At 40.0% G+C, this 25,539-nt stretch overlaps 1 protein-coding gene across 7 annotated transcripts in view; it reads left to right on the top strand.

Annotated features, from left to right (window-relative positions):
• The window catches only part of LOC126480797 (serrate RNA effector molecule homolog), a 202,897-nt gene that overhangs the window by 18,080 nt on the left and 159,278 nt on the right, over positions 1 to 25,539 (top strand). For all 7 annotated transcript variants that reach the window (XM_050104151.1, XM_050104133.1, XM_050104160.1 and 4 more), the window contains exon 3: positions 17,062 to 17,190. In XM_050104151.1, coding sequence (XP_049960108.1) covers positions 17,062 to 17,190 — 129 coding nt within the window. The remainder of the gene's footprint in view (positions 1 to 17,061; positions 17,191 to 25,539) is intronic.

The following is a 25,539-nucleotide window of genomic DNA, read 5'->3' as shown; positions in this document are numbered from 1 at the left end:
CCGTAGGTGCAACCACAATGGAGTGGTATCTGTTGAGAGGCCAGACAAACGTGCGGTTCCTGAAGAGGGGCAGCAGCCTTTTCAGTAGGTGCAGGGGCAACAGTCTGGATCATTGACTGATCTGGCCTTGTAACAATAACCAAAACGTCCTTGCTGTGCTGGTACGGCTGAAAGCAAGAGGAAACTACAGCCGTAATTTTTCCCGAGGGCATGCAGCTTTACTGTATGGTTAAATGATGATGGCGTCCTCTTGGGTAAAATATTCCTGAGGTAAAATAGTCCCCCATTCGGATCTCCGGGCGGGGACTACTCAAGAGGACGTTGTTATCAGGAGAAAGAAAACTGGCGTTCTAGGGATCGGAGCGTGGAATGTCAGATCCCTTAATTGAGCAGGTAGGTTAGAAAATTTAAAAAGGGAAATGGATAGGTTAAAGTTAGATATAGTGGGAATTAGTGAAGTTCGGTGGCAGGAGGAACAAGACTTTTGGTCAGGTGAATACAGGGTTATAAATACAAAATCAAATAGAAGTAATGGAGGAGTAGGTTTAATAATGAAAAAAAAAAATTGGCGTGTGGGTAAGCTACTCCAAACAGCATAGTGAATACATTATTGTGGCCAAGATAGACACGAAGCCCACAGACACGAAGCCCACGCCTACTACAGTAGTACAAGTTTATATGCCAATTAGCTCTGCAGGTGATGAAGAAATTTATGAAATGTGTGATGAGATAAAAGAAATTATTCAGATAGTGAAGGGAGACGAAAATTTAATAGTCATGGGTGACTGGAATTCGAGTGTAGGAAAAGGGAGAGAAGGAAACATAGTAGGTGAATATGGATTGGGGCTAAGAAATGAAAGAGGAAGCCGTCTGGTAGAATTTTGCACAGAGCATAACTTAATCATAGCTAACACTTGGTTCAAGAATCATAAAAGAAGATTGTATACATGGAAGAATCCCGGAGATACTAAAAGGTATCACATTTAGGACCCAGGCTTTAAATTGTAAGACATTTCCAGGAACAGATGTGGACTCTGACCACAATCTATTGGTTATGAACTGCAGATTAAAATTGAAGAAACTGCAAAAAGGTGGGAATTTAAGGAAATGGGACCTGGATAAACTGAAAGAACCAGAGGTTGTACAGAGTTTCAGGGAGAGCATAAGGGAACAATTGACAGGAATGGGGGAAGGAGAAAATATAAAAATGCAGTAAATGAAGCAGGCAAAAAGGAATACAAACGTCTCAAAAATGAGATCGGCAGGAAGTGCAAAATGGCTAAGCAGGGATGGCTAGAGGACAAATGTAAGGATGTAGAGGCTTATCTCACTAGGGGTAAGATAGACACTGCCTACAGGAAAATTAAAGAGACCTTTGGAGAAAAGAGAACCACTTGTATGAATATCAAGAGCTCAGATGGAAACCCAGTTCTAACCAAAGAAGGGAAAACAGAAAGATGGAAGGAGTATATAGAGGGTCTGTACAAGGGCGATGTATTTGAGGACAATATTATACAAATGGAAGAGAATGTAGATGAAGATGAAATGGGAGATACGATACTGCGTGAAGAGTTTGACAGAGCACTGAAAGACCTGAGCAGAAACAAGGCCCCGGGAGTAGACAACATTCCATTAGAACTACTGACAGCCTTGGGAGAGCCAGTCCTGACAAAACTCTACCATCTGGTGAGGAAGATGTATGAGACAGGTGAAGTACCCTCAGACTTCAAGAAGAATATAATAATTCCAATCCCAAAGAAAGCAGGTGTTGACAGATGTGAAAATTACCAAACTATCAGTTTAATAAGTCACAGCTGCAAAATACTAACACAAATTCTTTACAGACGAATGGAAAAACTGGTAGAAGCCAACATCGGGGAAGATCAGTTTGGATTCTGTAGAAGTATTGGAACACGTGAGGCAATACTGACCTTACGACTTATCTTAGAAGAAAGATTAAGGAAAGGCAAATGTACGTTTCTAGCATTTGTAGACTTAGAGAAAGCTTTTGACAATGTTGACTGGAATACTCTCTTCCAAATTCTGAAGGTGGCAGGGGTAAAATGCAGGGAGCGAAAGGCTATTTACAATTTGTACAGAAACCAGATGGCAGTTATAAGTCAAGGGACATGAAAGGGAAGCAGTGGTTGGGAAGGGAGTGAGAGAGGGTTGTAGCCTCTCCCTGATGTTATTCAATCTGTATATTGAGCAAGCAGTAAAGGAAACGAAAGAAAAATTTGGAGTAGGTATTAAAATCCATGGAAAAGAAATAAAAACTTTGAGGTTCGCCAATGACATTGTAATTCTGTCACAGACAGCAAAGGACTTGGAAGAGCAGTTGAACGGAATGGACAGTGTCTTGAAAGGAGGATATATGATGAACATCAACAAAAGCAAAACAAGGATAATGGAATGTAGTCGAATTAAGTCGGGTGATGCTGAGGGAACTAGAGTAGGAAATGAGACACTTAAAGCAGTAAAGGAGTTTTGCTATTTGGGGAGCAAAATAACTGATGATGGTCTAAGTAGAGAGGATATAAAATCTAGACTGGTAATGGCAAGGAAAGCGTTTATGAAGAAGGGAAATTTGTTAACATCGAGTATAAATTTAAGTGTCAGGAAGTCGTTTCTGAAAGTATTTGTATGGAGTGTAGCCATGTATGGAAGTGAAACATGCACGATAAATAGTTCAGACAGGAGGAGAATAGAAGCTTTCGAAATGTGGTGCTACAGAAGAATGCTGAAGATTAGATGGGTAGATCACATAACTAATGAGGAGGTATTGAATAGAATAGGGAGAAGAGGAGTTTGTGAAACAACTTGACGAGAAGAAGGGATTAGTTGGTAGGACATGTTCTGAGGGATCAAGGGATCACAAATTTAGCATTGGAGGGCAGCATGGAGGGTAAAAATCGTAGAGGGAGACCAAGAAATGAATACACTAAGCAGATTCAGAAGGATGTAGGTTGCAGTAGGTACTGGGAGATGAAGAAACTTGCACAGGATAGGGTAGCATGGAGAGCTGCATCAAACCAGTCTCAGGACTGAAGACCACAACAACAACAACAACAACATGTTAAAGGTTTTTGGCCATTTTTGTAAAGCTCAAAATAGGACTGCATTCTCAGGACTAAAACTTATATTGCAGGTAGTTACATAAGTACTCAACACAGAAATACCATACCGTTAGTAAGTGTCTCTTCCTTCGTAAAAAATGATGTTCTTATAAAGTAATGATTGGTAAATTTGTTTGGAGTGCTTTACAGAAAGAGTTTGACTGACTCTCTTGCATGACAGAAAAATTTAAAAAATCTATGCCTGAAGTTCATTTCATGCTGAACACATTGGTTTTTAGATTATTCTGGTATGTTTTAAAATAACTTGGCAATTAAACTTTCTGCAAACCACATTTTCCATTAAAATTTGCCAGACTGCCATTTTAAAAATGGCTGTCACAAAAACTATGGATTGAAAAAATTTTCAAACAGTGTTTTATGACTGTTTATAGGGAACTCATGATAAAAAACAGCAGGAACATAAAAAAAAGGTGAGCAACAAATTTTATTTATATTGGGTGATTTTAAATGGATTGACCTATCTTCAGAGGCTTACAGCACATCATCAGCATGCAGTAATGCCCAGGATGCAGTTTTCTGCAGATCTCTTGTGATCATATGAATGACTGTAGTGAAGAGGTGATTCCTGATGTATTCCTACAGAAACAGAAAAATCTCGCGACAGTCGAGCAGCTGATTGTATCCGGCTGGTTCTTGTCATATTAGAGCAGTCTGACCCATCTTACTAGTACTTCTGGTATTCCATGCTCTTGCAGGGCAATCCAAATCAACTTATGTGCCACTTGGTTAAGTGCTTTTTCGAGGCCGTGGAAGATGAGGCATAGATGCCTCAACTTTACAGTGTTTTTCGATAAGCAATCGAGCTACATGGGTAGCATCTATCTCCCACAACATGTTGGTGTTCTCCATGTCCGGTCAGCTGGGATCCTTCCCTCATCAATAATTTTGTTGAAGAAATGTGTGAACCGTTAAGTAGAATCCCAGTGCTTTGATTTCCACGGATCTGCTGGTATAATGTCTGCTACCGTTGCCCTTCTGCTTTTCATTTTATACAAAGCATCAACTACATTTTGTTTGTGGTTGATGCAGTGGCTTCCCGTGCAGGTGTTGACACTAGAATTGGAGCATGTGGAAACTCCTCATTGCAAAATTTCTCAAAGTTTTGCTGCCATCACTCTGCTACTTCCTTCCTATTTTTTTACAGGTTTGCCGTTTTCATTATGATGCTGCTTAAGTCAGTAGATTTCGTGCTCTCTGGTGGGTTTTTCTAGTTGATCACAGATTTCATTGAAGTGGATGGATGTTGCTGACACAACTGCCTTTTTTGTTGCACTCATAGTTCTCTGTCGTAGAAACGAATAAACTTTTGCTTTTTAATGTGCTCACCTTTCTTCACCTCTTCAGTCAATAGCCTTGTCTGTCCATCAAGTTTATGTTGTCCGGGTTTCGTGGTGCCTAATTTTTCATTAGCTTCTGCTATGACACATTCTTTTATTGATGTCGATAATAGGTGGAAGAGTGATGGCTGAAATGACATTTTTCACTTCTGTGAGTCGTCGTCATTTAGAGCATGATGGGCCATTGCATTCTCTCCCCCTTTTACATGGTTTGATGTGCATGTGGACAATTAATGTGCAGTGTTATGTAGCAATGAGTTTTGCATCCAAGACAACTTTTAAGACATGTCGCCGCACAAGAATGAAATTGAACTGGCTCAGTTTGTTACCACATTAACAAGTCCAAAGATGAGACATTCATTTCTTCATGTAGGTGTTTGTGATGAGTTCTCCCCAAAGTTCAGTATTCTCCCCATCTGAAAATTCTTCTGCCCAGAACAGAAGTAAATGTGCCACAGTGGAATAAACCGAAAGTTGCTGTATGCTAAGAACTTGCTTATTGATTGACACAGAGAGAAAAGTAATTATGAAATTGATATGGAATTGGAGAAACATGCTCAGTTGTGTTTATGCTTAGCTGTTGAGAGAGCCTACTCTCAGCACTGAAAATGAAGCACCCCTAACTGAACACTTGAAGGTATGTACATGTATAAGTTTTAAAGTTGTGAACTTGGTAGCAAATAATAGGTAGTTGCTTATACCCTTCTGTGGCACCATCCTCATTTGTCTTTCCTACGTTTAAACATTTCCTAGTTTCAAATTATTTTCCATGTGTACAGACTTTTCTTTCCTTTAATTCTGATTTGTGTTTCCTTTGTGTTTCATTCACACCTTTCCCACCTATCCTTGATGTGCTGTGGTGTCTGACCTAAAACACCGCCTGCTTAATAGACGTCATGGTACAGAGAAGGTAAAAAAAGATGTAATGTTTGATACAAAGAAAGGTCACTTGGTAACCCAAGGAACCATCCATAGGTAAGCTACAGTCTGTTGCTCTTAACATTGAGTAGACTTGTTTTTATAAGTACACTGTAGTTCGTAACTTAATGCTGGAATGAGAGCCATAGTACTTGATAAGTTCATTTGCATGAAGGTATTGTGCTCATTTCCACACATTTAAGGAAGAAACATATAGCAAAGAAACTGATAGCATACTTCAACATAATATTAACTAACAACATATTTACTCATTTATAGACAACAAGGGTACAGAAATCTTCGCACCTCTAACTGCTATTGGAAACCCTTCGAATTTAATTAAGAAAAATTCTGCACGATCACACATGCCACTCCTTGTAAATGAGTAAGCATGTTCCTACTTTTTAAGTAACCTAACTCATGTACAAAATATGATAATAGGAATTTTATTTTTCATTTGTATGTGACATAAACATAGTTCATATTTGTTTTTTCATCATTAATTTATTATCATTGTACTTAAAACATTTGTAGCATTATGTAGTGCTTCTTAAAAGCTAATAGTTCAAGTTACATCAGGTATGTAGCCATGAGTGATATATATTCACTTATTTTTGCTTAATTATTGAAGCTTAAACACTAACTAGATGCTATTTTGAGATATGTCACATATGACTTTTTACAATTTTTTTTTATTATAACAAATAGTTTATTGGATTTTCAGCATAGTGTTTTGTTCTTGTCTTCTATGTATCATTTTATTAATTATTTATTTCAAAATAAATTCAGGAAGTGTAAATTTCTTTATGGTGCTAAAATTTCTGAATACTTTATGTGGAAGCTACTTGCGCATTGCTTCAAATAGCCACTTACTTAAACCATTAAGTGTTTCAAAACATATCTTTATCATAAACTATTTGTACATTTCTTCAGTGCAGCTTAACATGTTGACTAAACTACAAAGATGGCTGGTTAGCCACTTACTATTCTTGCTTAATCTTATAGCCTAGTGAAATTGACTACTTGCAGAAGTGAAGCTAATTTCCTTTTAACAGAAGTATCTAAACCCAAATGTTGCATTTAGTAACCTCAAAACAGTAAAAATTCCCTTTTACAAAACCAATTCGAATCATTATTATTATCACACAGTAGAAAATAGTACATTACTAATTTAAACATTAAAAAGGCAGTAAATTAGTTTACTAAAATCTTCATCCATAACTTGCCATTGGATGCACACAATTATTAAATTAGAATAATGATTTTAATCGAATGCTTGTTAAGGATTATTATCGTTAAATTATACTGTCTCTCTCATAGTGGAAAAACTTTAGAGGCAGGTCTGTTTCTTCCAGCATTTCAACTACCACTAACATAACCATTTCTGGTGGACTCTCCTATCTGAGAAATTCCATCGAGGAATATGATCTCTCTCTGTTGCAAGGAGTATTGTTTTCCATCACAGGGTACAAAGACCACGGTAATAACCAGTAAATTGGTACTTTGCTGTAGCAAGGAAGGGAGAGTTCTTTCTTGTACTAAGACCATAGTAATTGTTGGTAGACTCTCCGTGAGTTCCCACTTCACCACGCAGGTGCAATACACATCACTCACCACTTAGCACTAGAACACCCAGTGTGTTCAAAATGACGTATTTCATTTTTAACTAATAGATTTGTTTTGCAGAATGATTGAAGCAACATTTCCTTTTATGAGTCCTGTTCATTTCGAATGTGTTTTAATTATATTTTATTAGGTGACTCTCTCTCCACTCCAGATAACGATAGCTGTAGAAAAGCCAGAAGAATCAGTATGAGCTTGAAAGAAATGCCTGGCACAGGTGAGATTATTAAAATCCTAATGTTAAACTGCTAGAGTTCGAAGTGCTCATGGGAAGCAAGTAAGCTCATGTAATACCCAGTACAGAAAGCTGGATGAAACTTGAAATTCATATAAGTGAGATTTTTTGGGAAAATTTTAGTGCACATCGAAAGGATAGGCAAATGGGAAATTGGAAGTGGTGTATTTGTTGCAGTAGACAAGAAACTCAAATCCACCGAGATACAAAGTGAAGATGCATGTGATGGGCAAGAGTCAGCATAAGGGATTGGCATAAAGGAATTGGATCCTTCTGTCCCCACCAGACTCATGTCCTGATGTAACAGAAAACTTTAGAGGAAACCTCAGTTCATTTGTATGTAAGGTACCCAATCATACTGTAATGATCAGTGGAGACTTTAATCATCCAACAGTTAATTGGGAAAATTACAGTTCTGTTAGTGGTGGGCATGATAAGACATCCTGTGAAACTTCACGAAATGCTTTCTCGGGAAACTACCTAAAAAGATAGTTAGGAACTCCACTCACGATGGAAATATATTGGATCTAATGGCAACAAGTAGACCTGTCTTTGAGGATGTCCGCATCGAAATTGGTATCAGTGACAATGACACAGTTTACTCTGGCCAAAGCTTAAGAGAACAATTGAGCATGCACTGGATAGATATGTACCTAGTAGAACAGTTCATAATGAGAGGGAACCTCCGTGGAGTACAGTCACTGTAAAGAAACTTCTAAAGAAACAAGAGATTACTGCATATTAGGTGTAAAACAAAGCATAGGGCTACAGATGGAGAGATGCTGACTGAAATGCATTTGGGTGTCAAGAGGGCAGCGAGTGTTGCCATCAGTGACTACCGTAGCAGAACACTGTGAAGTTATCTTTCACAGATCCAAAAGAAACTCGGGTCATATATAAAGGGTGTTCGTGGCACCGGTATTACTGTCCAGTCCCTAGTGAATGAGACAGGAACTGAAATTGAGGGTAGCAAAGGAAAACCCAGTCGAACTCCCCCAATGCAAGAGGAGAGTAGTGAGCTCCCATCATAATTCAGCATGGAAGAATTAGGGAAGGCTATCAAACATATCAAAAATGGAAAATCATCTAGCGTAGATGATATACTAACCAAGCAAACTAAACACTTTGGCTTAAGAACAAAGAACCGGGTTCTCCAATGTTTCAACAACTGTGTGAGCAGAAGCCAAATCCCAAAGATATGGCTGATGAACTGAGTGATTGCATTGCTCAAACCTGGGAAGGAAGGAAGAAATGACCCTAAGAATTTTAGACCCGTAACACTATTATGTCATCTTCACAAATTGCTGGAAAGATTGACTTCAAATCGCCGATATCACTTGTAATTGACCTCTTACCTATACCTCAGCACTCTGGATTTTGACCTGGTAAAAGCTGCACAGGGCAGTTGCTAAATCTCACACAGTTTGTAGAAGATTTATTTGAAGCTTGTGAGGTGACCAGAATGGCATTTGTTGACTTAACAGCGGGATACGATACTGTCAGTCACTTACTACTACTAGTCAAGTTCTATGACCTGGCCAAGGATTCTACCCTAACTAGGCTCTTCATCACTCTTTTGTAGAAGTGAAGGTTTTTTTATCGACTTTCAAGAACAGTGTAGCTGATGGAGACCACAGAAAAAACAGCCACCTGCAGGGAAGTGTGTGAGCTCGCATTCTGTTCAATATAAATGTGAATGACCAACCTACAGTACCCGATAGCAGGAACTCCTTGTATGCCAATGATCTTGCTATAACCACGTAGAGCACAGTTTTTGAATCAGTGGAGAACCGTCATGAATGATATTAAACAACTTTCCAGATAATACAACACAAACTAATTTAAATCAAACCCCTCAAAGACACAAGTGTTTGCTTTTCATTTGAGGAGCAGGGAAGTTAGTCGCAAATTAAAGGTAGGACAGTCTGGTGTTGAACTGGTACACTATGAGACCACAAAATGTCTAGATGTGGAAAGGTTTCCACCAGGCACAGTCTTTTTACAGAACCTGGCTGGATCACAGTGAGGTTGTCACCCTGAAACTATACAAACTTCTGCGATGGTACTATGCTATTCTGTGGCAAAGTACGCATGTCTTGTTTGTTATAATTCAGCACATGCCAAACGGGTGCACATAGCTCAATGTGACACGTGCAGAACAGATTGCATGAAATCCAGTCCTGTCGAATGGCTTTACTACCTCCTGTTTGAAGAGAAATGGCTGCAAATGAGGAAAGAAAAACATTGCAGCAGGAGAGAACCTATCCTCTGTATGGGTCCACACCACACCCACAACTATTGAAGTAAAGGAGCAGTTTTCTTAGAACATCGATGGCACTTGAAACAACTGCTGAAAAACTAAGTTACAACTATGGAGGGCTATGACCTACCTTCTCCCTGGTTGGAAAAAAGTTTCTGAAACTGTACATCCTGCCTATGATGAGAGCTGGATGACACGGAAGTCCTTAATCAACTGAGAGCTGGAATTTGCAGATCAAGGGATAATTTGGCAAGATGGGGCTACGCTGATCCAGGTAACATTCATTTTGACTGTGGAGAAGACCAGATTGTCAATTATATGCTTATTGCGTCAGGCCTTCTGCACAGAAGATGAACTTCATCAAAGAACAGAAAATGTCTTGGAAGTGGCCAATTTTGGGCAAAAGTAGTATGGTCATAACTGTGTATATAATATGTGTGTTTCTGATATGAGACTAAATGCAAAGTCTTTACTAGACCCTTGTCATCATGTTGTTGCCCAAGAAAGTAGACTTCAGTGGCAGCGGTTTCCCACGAATCAAGATAGTTGTGGTCACTCACAACCTGGTTACTGTCAAATGTCCTGAAATTGCCCTCGGTACAGTGTCCCACCTGTGGCTAGTACAGCATTTGATGAGCTCTACCATGTGACATTGAATTGTTGCTGAACAAGTGCTTCCAGTCAGGCATAGCAGGTCTCTTTTCATTAAATTGCTCATAATTGTAATACTTAATGCCATGTAATATACGAGAAAGAATCATTATTAATGACTCGGCTCCAACAGAATGTGAAAAGCATTACTCTTGTGATCATATTCAAAATTCATTTTTCCGTCTACGACAATTTATACAATTAAATCTGTTTCATTAGCAGGACAATGCTTAAATCTCACTTCTAGTATATGTAATTGGTACTGAAATTTTGATATCACAAGGTGATGGAAAAAGGCCTATTCATGGCAAGTTTTTAGCAGCTTTTGTTTTGAGTGTCAGCTTGTACACACTTTGACACTTAATATTGAGCTGTTGTATGCAAAAACTTCCTCTTGAGATTAGCGAAACAAATGAAAAAGCGTCGAAATGTCACATGTATTTTGAGAAGGAATGGGTGACAACATCCATAAATGAAAGTTATATACATAGGTTGGAACTTAAGTAGTGGCAACACTGCTGTGGAGACACTATGCAATGGAATCTACTATTGTTGCTGATAGCACATGTTGAAATACTACCTTACCTCTGAGGCAATGGACTCGCCCATCCCACGTCACCGGCGTGCGCACAATTGAGGGAAACACAGTCACATGTCAGCGAGCGGTGTAACGTAATGGTTTCACTATGTTTTTGAAACATGAACAACGGAGTTGGATTAAGATATAATGTTCCAGAGGTCATACAGAACGACAGTGTCATAAAGGTCTTCAGCAGGCGTGCAGGGAGTTGGCATTGCCGTACAGAACAGTGGCACGTTGGGTGAAAGTCTTCAGCGAAGTTCGGAAAACTGTGGCAGACAGGCATCGGGCAGGTCATCCTAGCGTCTTTGAAGTAGTAGTGCATGCTGTTGCCACATTAGTGGACAGTGATCGACACCATAAGATTTGTGAGCTCACCCACGGAACCAGATTAGCTCGTACGACTGTGCTTCGCATCCTGAAGGAACGCCTGGGCATGCAAAAAATTGCATCGCGACGGGTTCTGCATGACTTGATGGAAATGCGGAAATGGATGCATTATGACGCTGCTCAGACGGACTTGGAGTGCTATGAGCACAAAGGAGATGCTTTCTTATGCCGTATCGTAACACTGGGTGAGACATGGGCCACATTGTACGAGCCAAAACTGAAATGCCAATCCAACGAATGCCATCATTATGGGTCGCTGTGAAAGTCGAAAGTGCGTCAGAGCCCCAGTATGGTGAGAGTTATGGTGATTCTTGTGTATGACTGTGGTGATGTTATCCTAATGCATTACGTTCCTCCATGGCAGACCGTTAATGCACAGTATTACTGTTCGTTGTTGGAGCATCTCTTGCGACCAGCTTTGTGAAAGAAGCGGCGACACGTTCTGCGCAACCCACCCATCATTTTGCATGACAATGTGATAGCGCAAGCTATGGCTGTGGCTGCTCTGCTCGGTCAATGGGACTGGGAAGTACTGTACCATCCACAGCAGTAACAGAAGGGATTAGGCACTACAAATAAAATTGGTATGACCATTTCAAAAGGACGTCACCTGAACACCAGTCGTGACAGTCTGTTACATTTTAATCAAACTGGAAGATGGGGTATAGGACGGCCATTGAAGAGATGGGGACAACATTTCTGTTCTGTTAAATTTCTTTTGTTTCATAATGGGCCAACACACACTCTTTTGATGATGATGATGATGATGATGATGATGATGATGATGATGAGGAGGAGGTGGAGGAGGAGGAGGAGGATTGGTTTGAAGCTAGTGCTGTTTCTGTTGGATTAGGCACTTACAGGAGGGTTATTGTTTGTACAGGGTCCGGCATAAAAAACTCCCCGATTACAAAGTAACGTGCAGCGGACAGTAGAAGGAGCAGAGGGGTGGGGGGCGCGTCGTTAAGTAGCTGCCTACGTGCCGTTTTCAGTGTACGCCATGGCGTGGTCTGGTGAACATCGTGCCTTCGTAGTGGAAGATTATATTCAAAATGGCGAATCGCCTATTAATACTCAACGTGCTTTTCGCGTTCGCTTTGCGCTCGGACGACGGGACCCTGTTCCCGATAAGAAAACAATTTATTCTTGGGTTGCTAACTTTCGTGAGACAGGTTCCGCATTAAAAAGGAAACCACCTGGACGACCACGGACTGCAACAGGCCCCGGAAATGTTGATGCAGTTAGAGCTTCAGTTCAACAATCTCCTCGACGATCCGCTAAAAAGCATGCGGCAGCATTACGGATATCTGATCGAAGTGTGAGAAGAATCTTGCATCGAGATCTTAAAATGCATCCTTACAAAATTGTAACTACGCAGGAACTGAGTGAACGAGACTGTGGTGTCCGTGTAAGTTTGTGCCAAGACCTTCTTCGGAACATTCGTCCCAACGATATTGTGATTTTTTCTGATGAAGCACGCTTTCACCTAGCCGGAACAGTGAACAGCCAAAATTGCAGGTACTGGTGTGAACACAATCCCCAAGAACTTCATCAACGACCACTTCATAGCGCTAAAGTAACAGTATGGTGTGCTGTTTACAATTCCGGAGTGATCGGTCCTTACTTTTTCGAAGAAAATGACAGGAATTTAACCGTCAACAGTGAACGCTATTGTGCCATGCTCCGCGACTTTCTCCAACCGCAACTAAGGGAGCTTTTTGGTGAAATAGAGAACGTGTGGTTCCAGCAAGATGGTGCTACTGCCCACACAGCGCGGCAGTCACTGGCATTGGTGAAGGAAATGTTTCCTGGACATGTGATCTCGTTGCGTGGAGACGTTGGCTGGCCCCCACGATCGCCGGACTTAACGCCCAGTGATTTCTTTCTTTGGGGCTATTTAAAAGCAAAAGTTTGTGAACAACGTCCACAATCTTTACGAGCCCTGAAAGAAGCAATTACACAAGAGGTTGAAGCTATTCCACCTGAAATGACTCAAAGAGTAATGAATAACTTCAGGGAAAGACTCAAACAGTGTATCGACAGTGCAGGAAGCCATTTAAGGGATGTTTTATTTAAAAAGTAAGACCATAAGAGTATTTTCTAAAATGGCATAATATGTACTTTTATTTAGTATAAATAAAATTGTTCTACCTTATTTGGTTTTGTTTTTATTAGCTTTCCTTAAAGGGGAGGTTTTTCTGCCGGACCTTGTATTTGCCTCTTGAGATTTATCATGAATTATTTTGTGTCTGCTCTTCTAGTAACATACAGTTGCGTTGTAATTATTAGTGGTTGACATATTGAAAACTTCAGACTTTTCTCAGGAACATGCAGTTATATTTTTCTGTCTAAAGCTGAAATTCTTATGATTGAGACCCTACATACTGAATTTGTAAAAATAACTGGTTCCCTCCTCAGTGTTCTCCAGTAAGAAACTTGCACAAGAGGCATCTTGTACCTCTATCTTAACCAGGAGGAACAGTGTTCTAGACCGAAGCGATTCTCCTTTTAGTAATGGATCTGTACTGCCTCTAGCAGATTAACACCAACTGACACCTACAAATAGTTAAAGTTGAAACACTGCTATGCATCAGCTAGCTGAGAATGGCCAGTGATAAATTGCTTGAGAAGCAGGCATTTCCTCTTTTGCAACATAACAATACACATTAATTGGATGCTTACAAACATTACCTAGACTACAAGTTTTCTTGTCTTTCTTATTTTATCATGGAACATGACTTTATTTGACAGGTAGGTGGCACAATTTATTTCATTGCAGAGAACTCAGGAAGTGTGAAAATTGTCTGAAGATTGGGCTATTTAATTCCTTGTTTGTATTTATGAATCCATTTGTACTAGCAATATAAAACAAATTCACAATGAAGAGATGTGCAAAGGAATAATTGCATTTTTTGTTAACCAAAATGTTTGTGTTTAGTGTTCCAAAGTATCCTGTGCACTAGTTGCTCCGCAAGCATTGCACAGAAGATAGAGGAGAATGTCCACAGTAGTCTCAGACTTGGTCCTCATGTAATTTCAACAAGAGAATATCAGAAGACTGGAAGTACTTGGAAATTAGAGTTAATTTTCACTATGTTCTTATGTTACAAGATATGCAAACAAATTTATTTTTTGAGGCACCTGTAGATGTAATGTCACTTAATGCAGCAGTTGTCACGGTAATAGAAATAGGTGCAGAAACTCCATTCCAGATGTTCATCAAAGAGATGGAACAAAAACTGAAATCTTATAACTATGTAGGACAGAACTCAGAGTTAGCAAGTTGTAGTTGAGTTAATGTTCTATAAATCATATGTACAATCTATGCAAAAACACGATATGGACCAAGTCAGTTTAGAATTATTCCAATCAACTGCTTCTCCAGTTTCAAATATAGCCAATCTATTCAACTTACTGCACAAATGAGCAAATGGGGTATAAATTTAGGACAATATCATCACATATATGATTTAGAGAAACTGGTGTGCAAATTTTGGGCCATGTTATCATACATATGACTTACAGTAGCTACATCAGTTCATGCCCTATGGAAGATCTGAAAATTGGAACAAAAACTGATTTTAGATGTAAAAGGGTAAATAAAAAAAAACTGTCTAGGTTTGAATTCAAGCTTTCGCAACCCACGGTTGCTTCATCAGGAAAGAGGGAAAGACGAAAGGATGTGGGTTTTAAGGGAGAGGGTAAGGAGTCATTCCAATCCCGGGAGCGGAAAGACTTACCTTAGGGGGGAAAAAAGAACAAGTATACACTCGCGTGCGCGCGCACACACACACACACACACACACACACACACACACACACACACACACAGTTATACAGACACAAGCAGACATATGTAAAGGCAAAGAGTTTGGGCAGAGATGTCAGTCGAGGTGGAAGTACAGAGGCAAAGATGTTGTTGTGCCGCCACTCATATCTCACCTGTCATTCAACAACATCTTTGCCTCTGTACTTCCGCCTCGACTGACATCTCTGCCCGAACTCTTTGCCTTTGCATATGTCTGCTTGTGTCTGTATATGTACGGATGGATGTGTGTGTGTGTGTGTGTGTGTGTGTGTGTGTGTGTGCGCGCGCACGTGTATACCTGTCCTTTTTTCCCCCTAAGGTAAGTCATTCCACTCCCAGGATTGGAATGACTCCTTACCCTCTCCCTTAAAACCCACATCCTTTCGTCTTTCCCTCTCCTTCCCTCTTTCCTGATGAAGCAACCGTCGGTTGCGAAAGCTTGAATTTTGTGTGTGTGTGTGTGTGTGTGTGTGTGTGTGTGTGTGTGTGTGTGTGTGTCTCTATCAACATACCAACATTTTCGTTTGGTAAGTTACATCATCTTTGTTTTTAGATATATTTTTCCCCACTTGGGGTGTTACAGAAAGGTACGGCCAAACTTACAGGAAACATTCCTCACACACAAAGAAAGAAAATATGTTATGTTGACATGTGTCCGGAAATGCTTACTTTCCATATTAGAGCTCATTTTATTACTTCTCTTCAAATCACATTAATCATGGAATGGAAACACACAGCAACAGAACATACCAGTGTGACTTCAAACACTTTGTTTTAGGAAATGTTCAAAATGTCCTCCGTTAGCGAGGATACATGCATCCACCCTCCGTCGCATGGAATCCCTGATGCGCTGATGCAGCCCTGGAGAATGGCGTATTGTATCACAGCCGTCCACAATACGAGAACGAAGAGTCTCTACATTTGGTACCGGGGTTGCGTAGACAAGAGCTTTCAAATGCCCACATAAATGAAAGTCAAGAGGGTTGAGGTCAGGAGAGCGTGGGGGCCATGGAATTGGTCCGCCTCCACCAATCCATCGGTCACCGAATCTGTTGTTGAGAAGCGTACGAACACTTCGACTGAAATGTGCAGGAGCTCCATCATGCATGAACCACATGTTGTATCGTACTTGTAAAGGCACATGTTCTAGCAGCACAGGTAAAGTATCCCGTATGAAATCAGGCCGGTGAATCGAGGAAGTACAGTACATACTGACAAAATTAAAATGAGCTCTAACATGGAAATTAAGCGTTTCCGGACACATGTCCACATAACATCTTTTCTTTATTTGTGTGTGAGGAATGTTTCCTGAAAGTTTGGCCGTACCTTTTTGTAACACACTGTATATATCTGTGTGTGTGTGTGTGTGTGTGTGTGTGTGTGTGTGTGTGTAATATGCACAATTATATACTATATGGTGCTCCAGTAGGCATATAAAAACACGCTTATATTCAAATAAAATGTTGGCAGTATTTCAAAGGAATAGGTGAAGAACTTTGAGAGATATACGATTTTGAACTAATGAACTTTTGCATTTTTATTTATATATATGAAAGTAACAATTCTTTTTAAATAGCATAGAGTTGGTTTTGAATTGTGTTCATGAACTTATATCTGTTCCTATGAGGCTCCGTACTACTAAGATGTTCAGTGAGAAGAAACAGCTTAGATACCTATGAATGAAAGTATCTCAAATTCTTATGAAAAAACCTTCTCCATTGTGCCTCAAATTGCTGCATTATGATATCTCAAGAGTGTTCAAGGAACTTTACGCACATTTTCTGAAAAATGCAGAAGGTGGCATTCATTGTCTGATTTCTCAGAGCCAGTATGTGGTGTATTGTTGTATTCTGAGAAGTATACACTGTAAGATAATTTATTCAGCGCAGCTCCTTTTCCATATAACATAGCTGTTTTAATGCTTCTTTCTTTCTTATTTCTAGTGAATAATTGTTACAATCATTTACTAGTGTTAATATGTTTAGTTCATTGTTGATGTGGTGAAAACTTCTACATACCAGTTTTGCACCAGACTAAAAATTTTGATATTATGATTTCATTTATGATACTTTAATGGTTTGCTTTGAGATTATTGTAATAATTTAATGCTTGTTAATTGCAGAGATTCTTGGGGTGGCCGAAATCGTCCTCGCACTGACTATCGGGACTACAGAGGGGGAGGTAGAGAACGTTACAGCCCAGTTCGAACGCATGATATTTCACCACCAATGAAACGTGTTCGAACTGATTGGTATGTCAGAACAAAAGTTGTTTAAATGTTTTCTTGAATTTATTTTTGAAACAATAATTCACATTGAATTATAAGAATGGGAAATACATAATACTGCATGAATTTTTCTAATCATCTAAATAGTATACAGGGTGCATCACCAAAATACAGACATTTAAATTTCCTACAACAATATTCTTCTGCCAGAGGTCATTGTTAGTGCTGTGCATTGCCAGTTGTTTCTAGTAAACAATCAAGATCTCCATATGGCCAGGATGTTGAAATGAAGTGCAGATTATGATAAATGAATTGTGATTAGCAGAGGTCTTTGTGCTAGCTGCTTGGCCCTAGGTACACTTCTCTTCTTTTAACTACTCAAACTTCATGGCATTATTGCGAAATACAAGGTGTACCTATGGTCATAAAGTTTTAATCATGTCCCTGAAAAAAATCAAGGTGTAACCATGAAACTTGATGATTATGTCAGTCCTCCGCTTATTCCCTTTTCAGTGTGGCACATTTTTCCCAACAATTGATGAATGCCTCAGTTGTAGAAGTCTCAATTTTTGCTTTTCAGGAAACATTCAGACCTTGAAAGTCACCTCAGCATTTTCAAAGTACCTGCTGACAAAGCTTTCTTTGTCCAAGGAAAGAGCAAGAAGTCACTGTGTGCCATGTTCATAAAATACATGAGATGAGAAAAAAATTGCTGGTTCAAAATTATAGTGTGTGACTGTATCCTGTTCAGAAAGATCTATGTTGTTGTAGTGGATAAAAATACTCCCCCTTGGACGGCGTCTAGTGCTGCTTCATCCTGAGAGCCTCCTGTAACCTGATCAGGAAATTTCACTAATATGCGCGTGTGCTCGTTTGGCCCCTTACGAGCATATTAGTTATTAGCACCACACCAAAACTACCCCAAAAACACACATCACTTTGCCCACTGATGGTTAGGCCTTCATCTTTTTTGATGGTGCTGAATCCACGTTTCCTCCGCTTGCTTTGCTCATGTGTCCCAGGGCTACAGTGGTACACCAGGCACTAGGATAAGGTGATTAGGTAACTAAAGAAATTCTTTGGATTGGTCTGACACAGCTTCAAGACTGCCATTGCTGCTTCAGTTTGACAATTTTTTCTGAACAGACATGAACGTTCAAGGAACCGAATGAAAATCCACCTTTGTCATGTTCAAAATGTCTGCTAGGTGTGAAAAGCTGATCCATGGCTTTTTCATCATTTTCACTGTCACTTCAATTGTGAAATGCTCATCTTAAGAGCACCAGAACCTCAACTTCTCTTTGGTGTCATGTTTTTTCACAGAAAGATGATAAGCCAATTTGGTCTTTGTCATTGATATCTGTGTCGTGGTTCAGTGTTACTGTAGATTTCCACCAACTCAGAACAGATTGTTGAACCATTACTGTCCTTAAAATGCTGAAAATAAATTGAATTGCTGTGCAGTAATCCAATATATCATTGGGGTTTGCCACTTTGTTTTTACTCCTCTAGCAGCACACTGCAGCACTGTGGCATGGGGATTTCAGCATGTATGAATAGCTTTGTACCTGCAAACAAGCAGAACAGTAATGGTATAAGTTATTTCTAAGTATAATTAAAACTTTGTGATTACCACACATATTTGGCTTCAGAAAAGTAAAGTGAAGGTTCCAGTGTACTGACAAGGAAGCTTCACTTGAAAGACCATATTGTGAGGAACTTTGAAGTCTCAGAAGAGTTCAGGTGCTCATTTTGGAGCATCCAAGGCAGTAATGTTCATTAATAGATCATGATTTAGGGTGACTTAGATTCTTTTCTGATTAGAAGAGCTTTATGGTAGTCACACAAAGCAATTGGGAAAATGCCTGCTGGCTCACACGCAATATATGAGATGCCTTGTTGTTGTCAAAACAAAATACCTGCCAGCCTCGAGATGGTAAGTGTTGCCCAGGTAGGGGAGGAATAAAAAAACCTGTTTCAAAAGCAAATTTATTTTAATGTTATGTAGAATGTTGCGAAGCTGTGGATGGAAACAGTTGGGTCCATGTTTTCACGAGCCATTTAGTAAAAAATGGTAAGTTTAATATTTTTTGCCTAATAAATTCTGCCCCTGCCCCCAGTAGTCCTGATTTAAGTCTCTTTCTATGAAGCTTAGTTGAAATGATCTTGAAATCCTGGTATCCCATTATTGAGGACCACCATTGGGGCAGCATTCGCCGATATCAATACAGCATATGCGCACTGTAGATCTAATTGGAGGCTGTTATTCAAGCTAAAAGGTATACACTGAATGATGGTTCTCTAAAGAGAACCTCCTGCCCCTTGTACCACATAAAAGCCTTTTTTGTAATATGTAATGTTTTGATAGTAATTTTTCTTAAAGAAATTGGTAATTTGTCTGGATTATGGTGATGCACTGTGTGCATCCACCATTTTACTGCTGATCTGTTTGCTCGTACTTTGTGTCTTTTTTGCAAAAACTGACAATGAAGCCTATTTTCCCTCTGTGGTGCCTACAGCCTTTTTGCTAGTAGATCCTTTCTTCAGTGTTGTGTAAGAATTATTGAGGTGAAGGTTAAGTCGTCAACCCTAAGGTTGGTTTGATAAACACTGCAGTCCTCTGCTAGGCAAAAGTGCTATTGGAAGTGGGGCTAGTGTAACTGGTTATAACAAACCATAAAAAATGCACAGAAGTATGTTTTTTAACACAAACCTACGTTTTTTTAAATGGAACCCCGTTAGGTTTGTTAGCACATCTGAACATATAAACAAATACATAATCAGTGTCGTTTGTTGCATTGTAAAATTTTAATTATGTGGTTTCCGTTTTCAATTCCGGAGTGGAATAGATGTTCAATGTGGTGGCCATCATTTGCTGTACACAATTGCAATCTCTGGCGTAATGAATGTCGTACACGCCGCAGTACATCTGGTGTAATGTCGCCGCAGGCTGCCACAATACGTTGTTTCATATCCTCTGGGGTTGTAGGCACATCACGGTACACATTCTCCTTTAACGTACCCCACAGGAAGAAGTCCAGAGGTGTAAGATAAGGAGAACGGGCTGGCCAATTTATGCGTCCTCCACGTCCTATGAAACGCCCGTCGAACATCCTGTCAAGGGTCAGCCTTAGTGTTAATTGCGGAATGTGCAGGTGCACCATCATGCTGATACCACATACGTCGACGCGTTTCCAGTGGGACACACTCTATTCCACTTCGTAATTGAAAACGGAAACCACGTGTGTACGTTTACCTCACCCCTCATGGTAGTGTACATGTGCGTCAGTGAAAAAGACCAATAGAAAGGTGTTAGCATGTGGACGTAATGTGGTGTTCCAGTCTCTTCTGTACCTAAGGTCCATCACCGTTCCCGTTGGATCCCTACGTAATTCGGTACTCTCAGATACACACGATCGAACAGCGGAGGAGTGGTACTCAAGCATCAACTTTAGGTTACAATATCTCCGGATGTAATTAGCATTCTACAATGCAACAAACGGCACTGATTACGTATTTGTTTATATGTTCAGATGTGCTAACAAAACTAACGGAGTTCCATTTAAAAAAACATAGGTTTGTGTTAAAAAACATACTTCTGTGCATTTTTTTATGGTTTGTATTAACCAATTACACTAGCCCCTCTCCTCACATTCGGTCTGTGGAATCGATTCGTCAGTATTTGATGTGGTTTACGAAATATATCCAGCGGTATCGTTAGGTGACTCACCCTGTATATTCCATACATGGAAAAATAACAAAAGTGCACCTCGAAGTACTGGTCCTTTGAAGTGTTTCAAATTGCAGTGCATACATCCACACAAATTTTCGAAATGGTGGGCTGCGCTATTCTGTGGCTAAAAACCAGACTTTTAAAAGATTTCCCAGTCGCCAGGAAACGTAATAAACGTAATGTTACAACCAGCCTGCAACATAATAGGGCATGTACTGGTATTTTATCAGTGATCTAGGCTGGTATGATCAAAAAACATTTAAACATACGAAAGAATTCTTACTTTCGAGAAGGTGAGATAGCCTCCCTCGTGAGTGTGTCACACTTGCTAATTCCTTCTTCTATCATAGACAGCAGCATCTCAAAATCTCGGTTTTCATTGTTGTTCTGCCTTAATTGGAAGATTTACTGTCACTGCAAGGGCAATAGCTCTGAAAACAAGTGGGTCCTCCATGTGCAAAATGCTGTATAAATGCAAATTGAGATGTACATATACCTGTGTAACCAAGTGTTGTAATATAAAACTAAACGTTTTGCCTTAATTCATTACAGTAGTAACCTACATATGAGAATAACAATTTCTTAATAAATAATGATAAAAAAACAATGTGTTATGAAATAGGAACCTTGAGTTCACAGAAATAATTTGAGTGAATGACGTTTTAATGTATCACACGATCTCCCTTGTGTTTTGCGCAGTGGAACGAATGACTTTCCAAGAAATCAGACAGTTTTTCCATTTTTTCTTCTTTCATGTGTTATTACCATCTATTGGACATGTGCACCAGGTATATCCCATGCGGATGATGCCATATATCCTCATGCATGCTTGGGGTGCTTGTGCATAGGTGTATGGTTTAGGTGCATCATGTAATAGGGGATTTAACTCCCTTTCCCACTAACTAAACAACCACTTTTCATGAGGTTTTCTTCAAGGGACATAAGACCATGCTTGAATTCAGACTCATATTTATTGACGTATTGAAAATACGTAAACAGACGCTTTATAAACCTTCAACTGCTTTGGATGAGTTTCCGGTTTCCCTCTCCCCAAAAGAAGCTCACTTAATACAGTTACTTGAAAAAAAAAAAGTAAAGTTAATCAGCAATGATACACTACTGGCCATTAAAATTATTACATCAAGAAGATGACGTGTTACAGATGCGGAATTTAATCGACAGGAAGAAGATGCTGTGATATGCAAATGATTAGCTTTTCAGAGCATTCACACAAGTTTGGCACCGGTGGCGACACCTACAACGTGCTGACATGAGGAAAGTTTCCAACCGATTTCTCATACACAAACAGCAGTTGACCGGCGTTGCCTGGAGAAACATTGTTGTGATGCCTCGTGTAAGGAGGAGAAATGCGTACCATCATGGTTCCGACTTTGATAAAGATCGGATTGTAGCCTATCGCGATTGAGGTTTATCGTATTGCGACATTGCTGCTCGCGTTGGTCGAGATCCAATGACTGTTAACAGAATATGGAATCAGTGGGTTCAAGAGGGTAATACGGAACACCGTGCTGGATCCCAACGGCCTCGTATCACTAGCAGTCGAGATGACAGGCATCTTATCCACATGGCTGTAACGGATCGTGCAGTCACGTCTTGATCCCTGAGTCAACAGATGGGGATGTTTGCAAGACAACAATCATCTGCACGAACAGTTCGATGACGTTTGCAGTAGCATGGATTACCGGCTTGGAGACCGTGCTGCTGTTACCCTTGATGCTGCATCACAGACAGGAGTGCCTGCGGTGGTGTACTCAGCGACGAACCTGGGTGTAAGAATGGCAAAACGTAATTTTTTTTGGATGGTTCCAGGTTCTGTCTACAGCATCATGATGGTCTCACCCGTGATTGGCAACATCGCGGTAAACACACATTGGAAGCGTGTATTCGTCATCGCCATACCAGCGTATCACCCAGTGTGATGGTATGGGGTGCCATTGGTTACACGTCTCGGTCACCTCTTGTTCGCATTGACGGCACTCTGCACAGTCGACGTTACATTTCAGATGTGTTATGACCCGTGGCCCTACCCTTCATTCGATCCCTGAGAAACCCTACATTTCAGCAGGATAATGCACGACCACATGTTGCAGGTCCTTTACAGGCCTTTCTGGATACAGAAAATGTTCGACTGCTGCCCTGGGCAGCACATTCTCCAGATCTCTCACCACTTGAAAATGTCTGGTCAATGGTGGTCGAGCAACTGGCTCATCGCAATACGTGAGTCATGACTCTTGATGAACTGTGATATCGTGTTGAAGCTACATGGGCAGCTGTACCTGTAAACGCCATCCAAGCTCTGTTTGACTCAATGCCCAGGCGTATCAAGGCTGTTATTACAGCCAGAGATAGTTGTTCTGGGTAGGCCTACTGATTTCTCAGGATCTATGCACCCAAATTGTGTGAAAATGTAATCACATGTCAGTTCTAGTATAATATATTTGTCCAATGAATACCCGTTTATCATCTGCATTTCCTCTTGGTGTAGCAATTTTAATGGCCAGTAGTGTATATAAATTAATCAGTTACAGCAGGCGTGTGTGAGAAGTGTGTCAGCTTGTGTGTGTGTGTGTGTGTGTGTGTGTGTGTGTGTGTGTGTGTGTGTGTGTGAGAGAGAGAGAGAGAGAGAATCCGTCCCCCCTGCCTTCTGCAATTTGAAGCTGGTTTGGATGTTGAAGGATCTTTGAGCATGTCCACATTGAAGCTGCTATCAGTGACCATGACGCCATTGTAGTAACAATGATTACTGAAGTACAAAGGAAAACTCGAACAAGTATCATATCTCAGTGAGAAACTTGAAACTTTCAGCACAGGGCAGTAGCATGTAGAGGAGCTATGGCTCAGGTTTAAAAGAATAGTTGATCATGCACTGAATAGATATGTACCCAGTAGAACAGGTCATAATGGGAGGGATTCTCTGTGGTTTACTGTCACTATAAAGAAACTTCTAAAGAAACAGAAACTCTTGGCATAACAGGTGCAAAAGAAAGCATAGGACTATAGATTGAGAGGTGTGGAATGAAGTGCATTTGGCTGTCAAGAGAGCAATGCATGAAGACTTCAGTTCAGAAGAATATTATCAGCTGTCTTTCACAAAACCCAAAGAAATTCTGGTTGTATGTAAAGCCTGTTCGTAACACCAACATTAGTGTGCAGTCTTCAGCGAATGAGACAGGAACTGAAACTGAGGGTAGCAAAAGAAAACCCAGGAGAATTATCCCAAGGTAATCCTCATATCACTGAAAAGACGAGTGAAATCAGTATTAATGTCAGTGGTGTTGAGAAACAGCTGAAATCGTTAAAATTGAACAAAGCTCCAGAGCCCAGTGGAATGCCTGTCAGATTCTATATTGAATTTGTGGCCGGGTTAGCCACTTTTCTAAATATAATCTATTGTAGTTCCCTCGAACAAAAAACCATGCTCACTTTTTGGAAAAAGGCACAGGTGACACCTGTCTACAAGAAAGGTAGTAGAAGTGATCCACAAAACTACTGTGCAATATACTTGACATCAATTTGTTGTTGCTCTGAGGTTAAACATAATGAGGTATCTTGAATAGGATGACCTGTGCCAAGCCAACCAGCATGTATTCTGAAAATAAGTAGTGTGAAACCCAACTTGCACTTCTCTCACACGACATATTCTTCCAGTGCTCCATATGTGAATGGAACAGGGAGAAACCCTAATACAGTAACTTGCGCAATGGGAAGTTTCCTCTGCCATGCACTTCATAATGGTTTGCAGAGTATAGATATAGATGATGATTTGCTGTATTATCCTCTGCAATTTGTCCAAAAACACTTACTTTCACCCCCGTGACAGATTTCTTTAATATTCCACACTTGCTAATGATAACCTTCAGTCTCTGGTGGCGTATGTTGTAGTATGCATTTGTCAAGTCAAAGACTATGTTATGGACTACAATGTTTATTGCATCTTACAGGGGATATCGTCTTAACCACTGTTATATTTGGTGTAAAGTCTGTGGCAAATGGTTCTATCATCCAAAGCAGAAAGGTTGATGTGCAGAATTATAGTGATAACTTTCTGAGTATTATGTAGTAGGATGCTGCTTGGATTTGCCTTTTTAAAGGGAAGGTTGTTTCAAAGTGTGATTTTATATACCACCTCTGAGTCGTAGAGAATTTACTGTTTGAAATTAAGTAATTGTAATACATGTCTCACAGTCCGTTCTTGGTACGCCTTATGGTATGTTTTCAAGAAATGAGATAATTTTGTATTGTTGTTGTTTTCAGTCTGAAAACTGGTTTGATGCAGCTCTTCATGCTACTTTATCCTGTGCAGGCCTCATCTCTGAATAACTACTGCAACCTCCATCCTTCTGAATCTGCTTACTTTATTTGTGTCTTGGTTTCCCCTCTAAGATTTTTACTCCTAACACTTACCTCCAGTACTATATTGCTTATCTTTTGATGTCTCAGAACATATCCTATGAAACGATTCCTTCTTCTAAACAGGTTATGCCACAAATTTTTTTTCTCCCCAAGTCTGTTCAGTATCTCCTCATTAGTTATACAGTCTACCCATACAATCTTCAGCATTTGTGTGTAGTACCACATTTCAGAAGTTTCTATTCTCTTTTTGTCTAAACTGTTCATCG

This window comes from Schistocerca serialis, chromosome 1 (assembly GCF_023864345.2).
Source record: "Schistocerca serialis cubense isolate TAMUIC-IGC-003099 chromosome 1, iqSchSeri2.2, whole genome shotgun sequence".
Classification (NCBI taxonomy): Eukaryota; Metazoa; Arthropoda; class Insecta; order Orthoptera; family Acrididae; genus Schistocerca; species Schistocerca serialis.
This window is presented reverse-complemented; position numbering and strand designations above follow the sequence as displayed.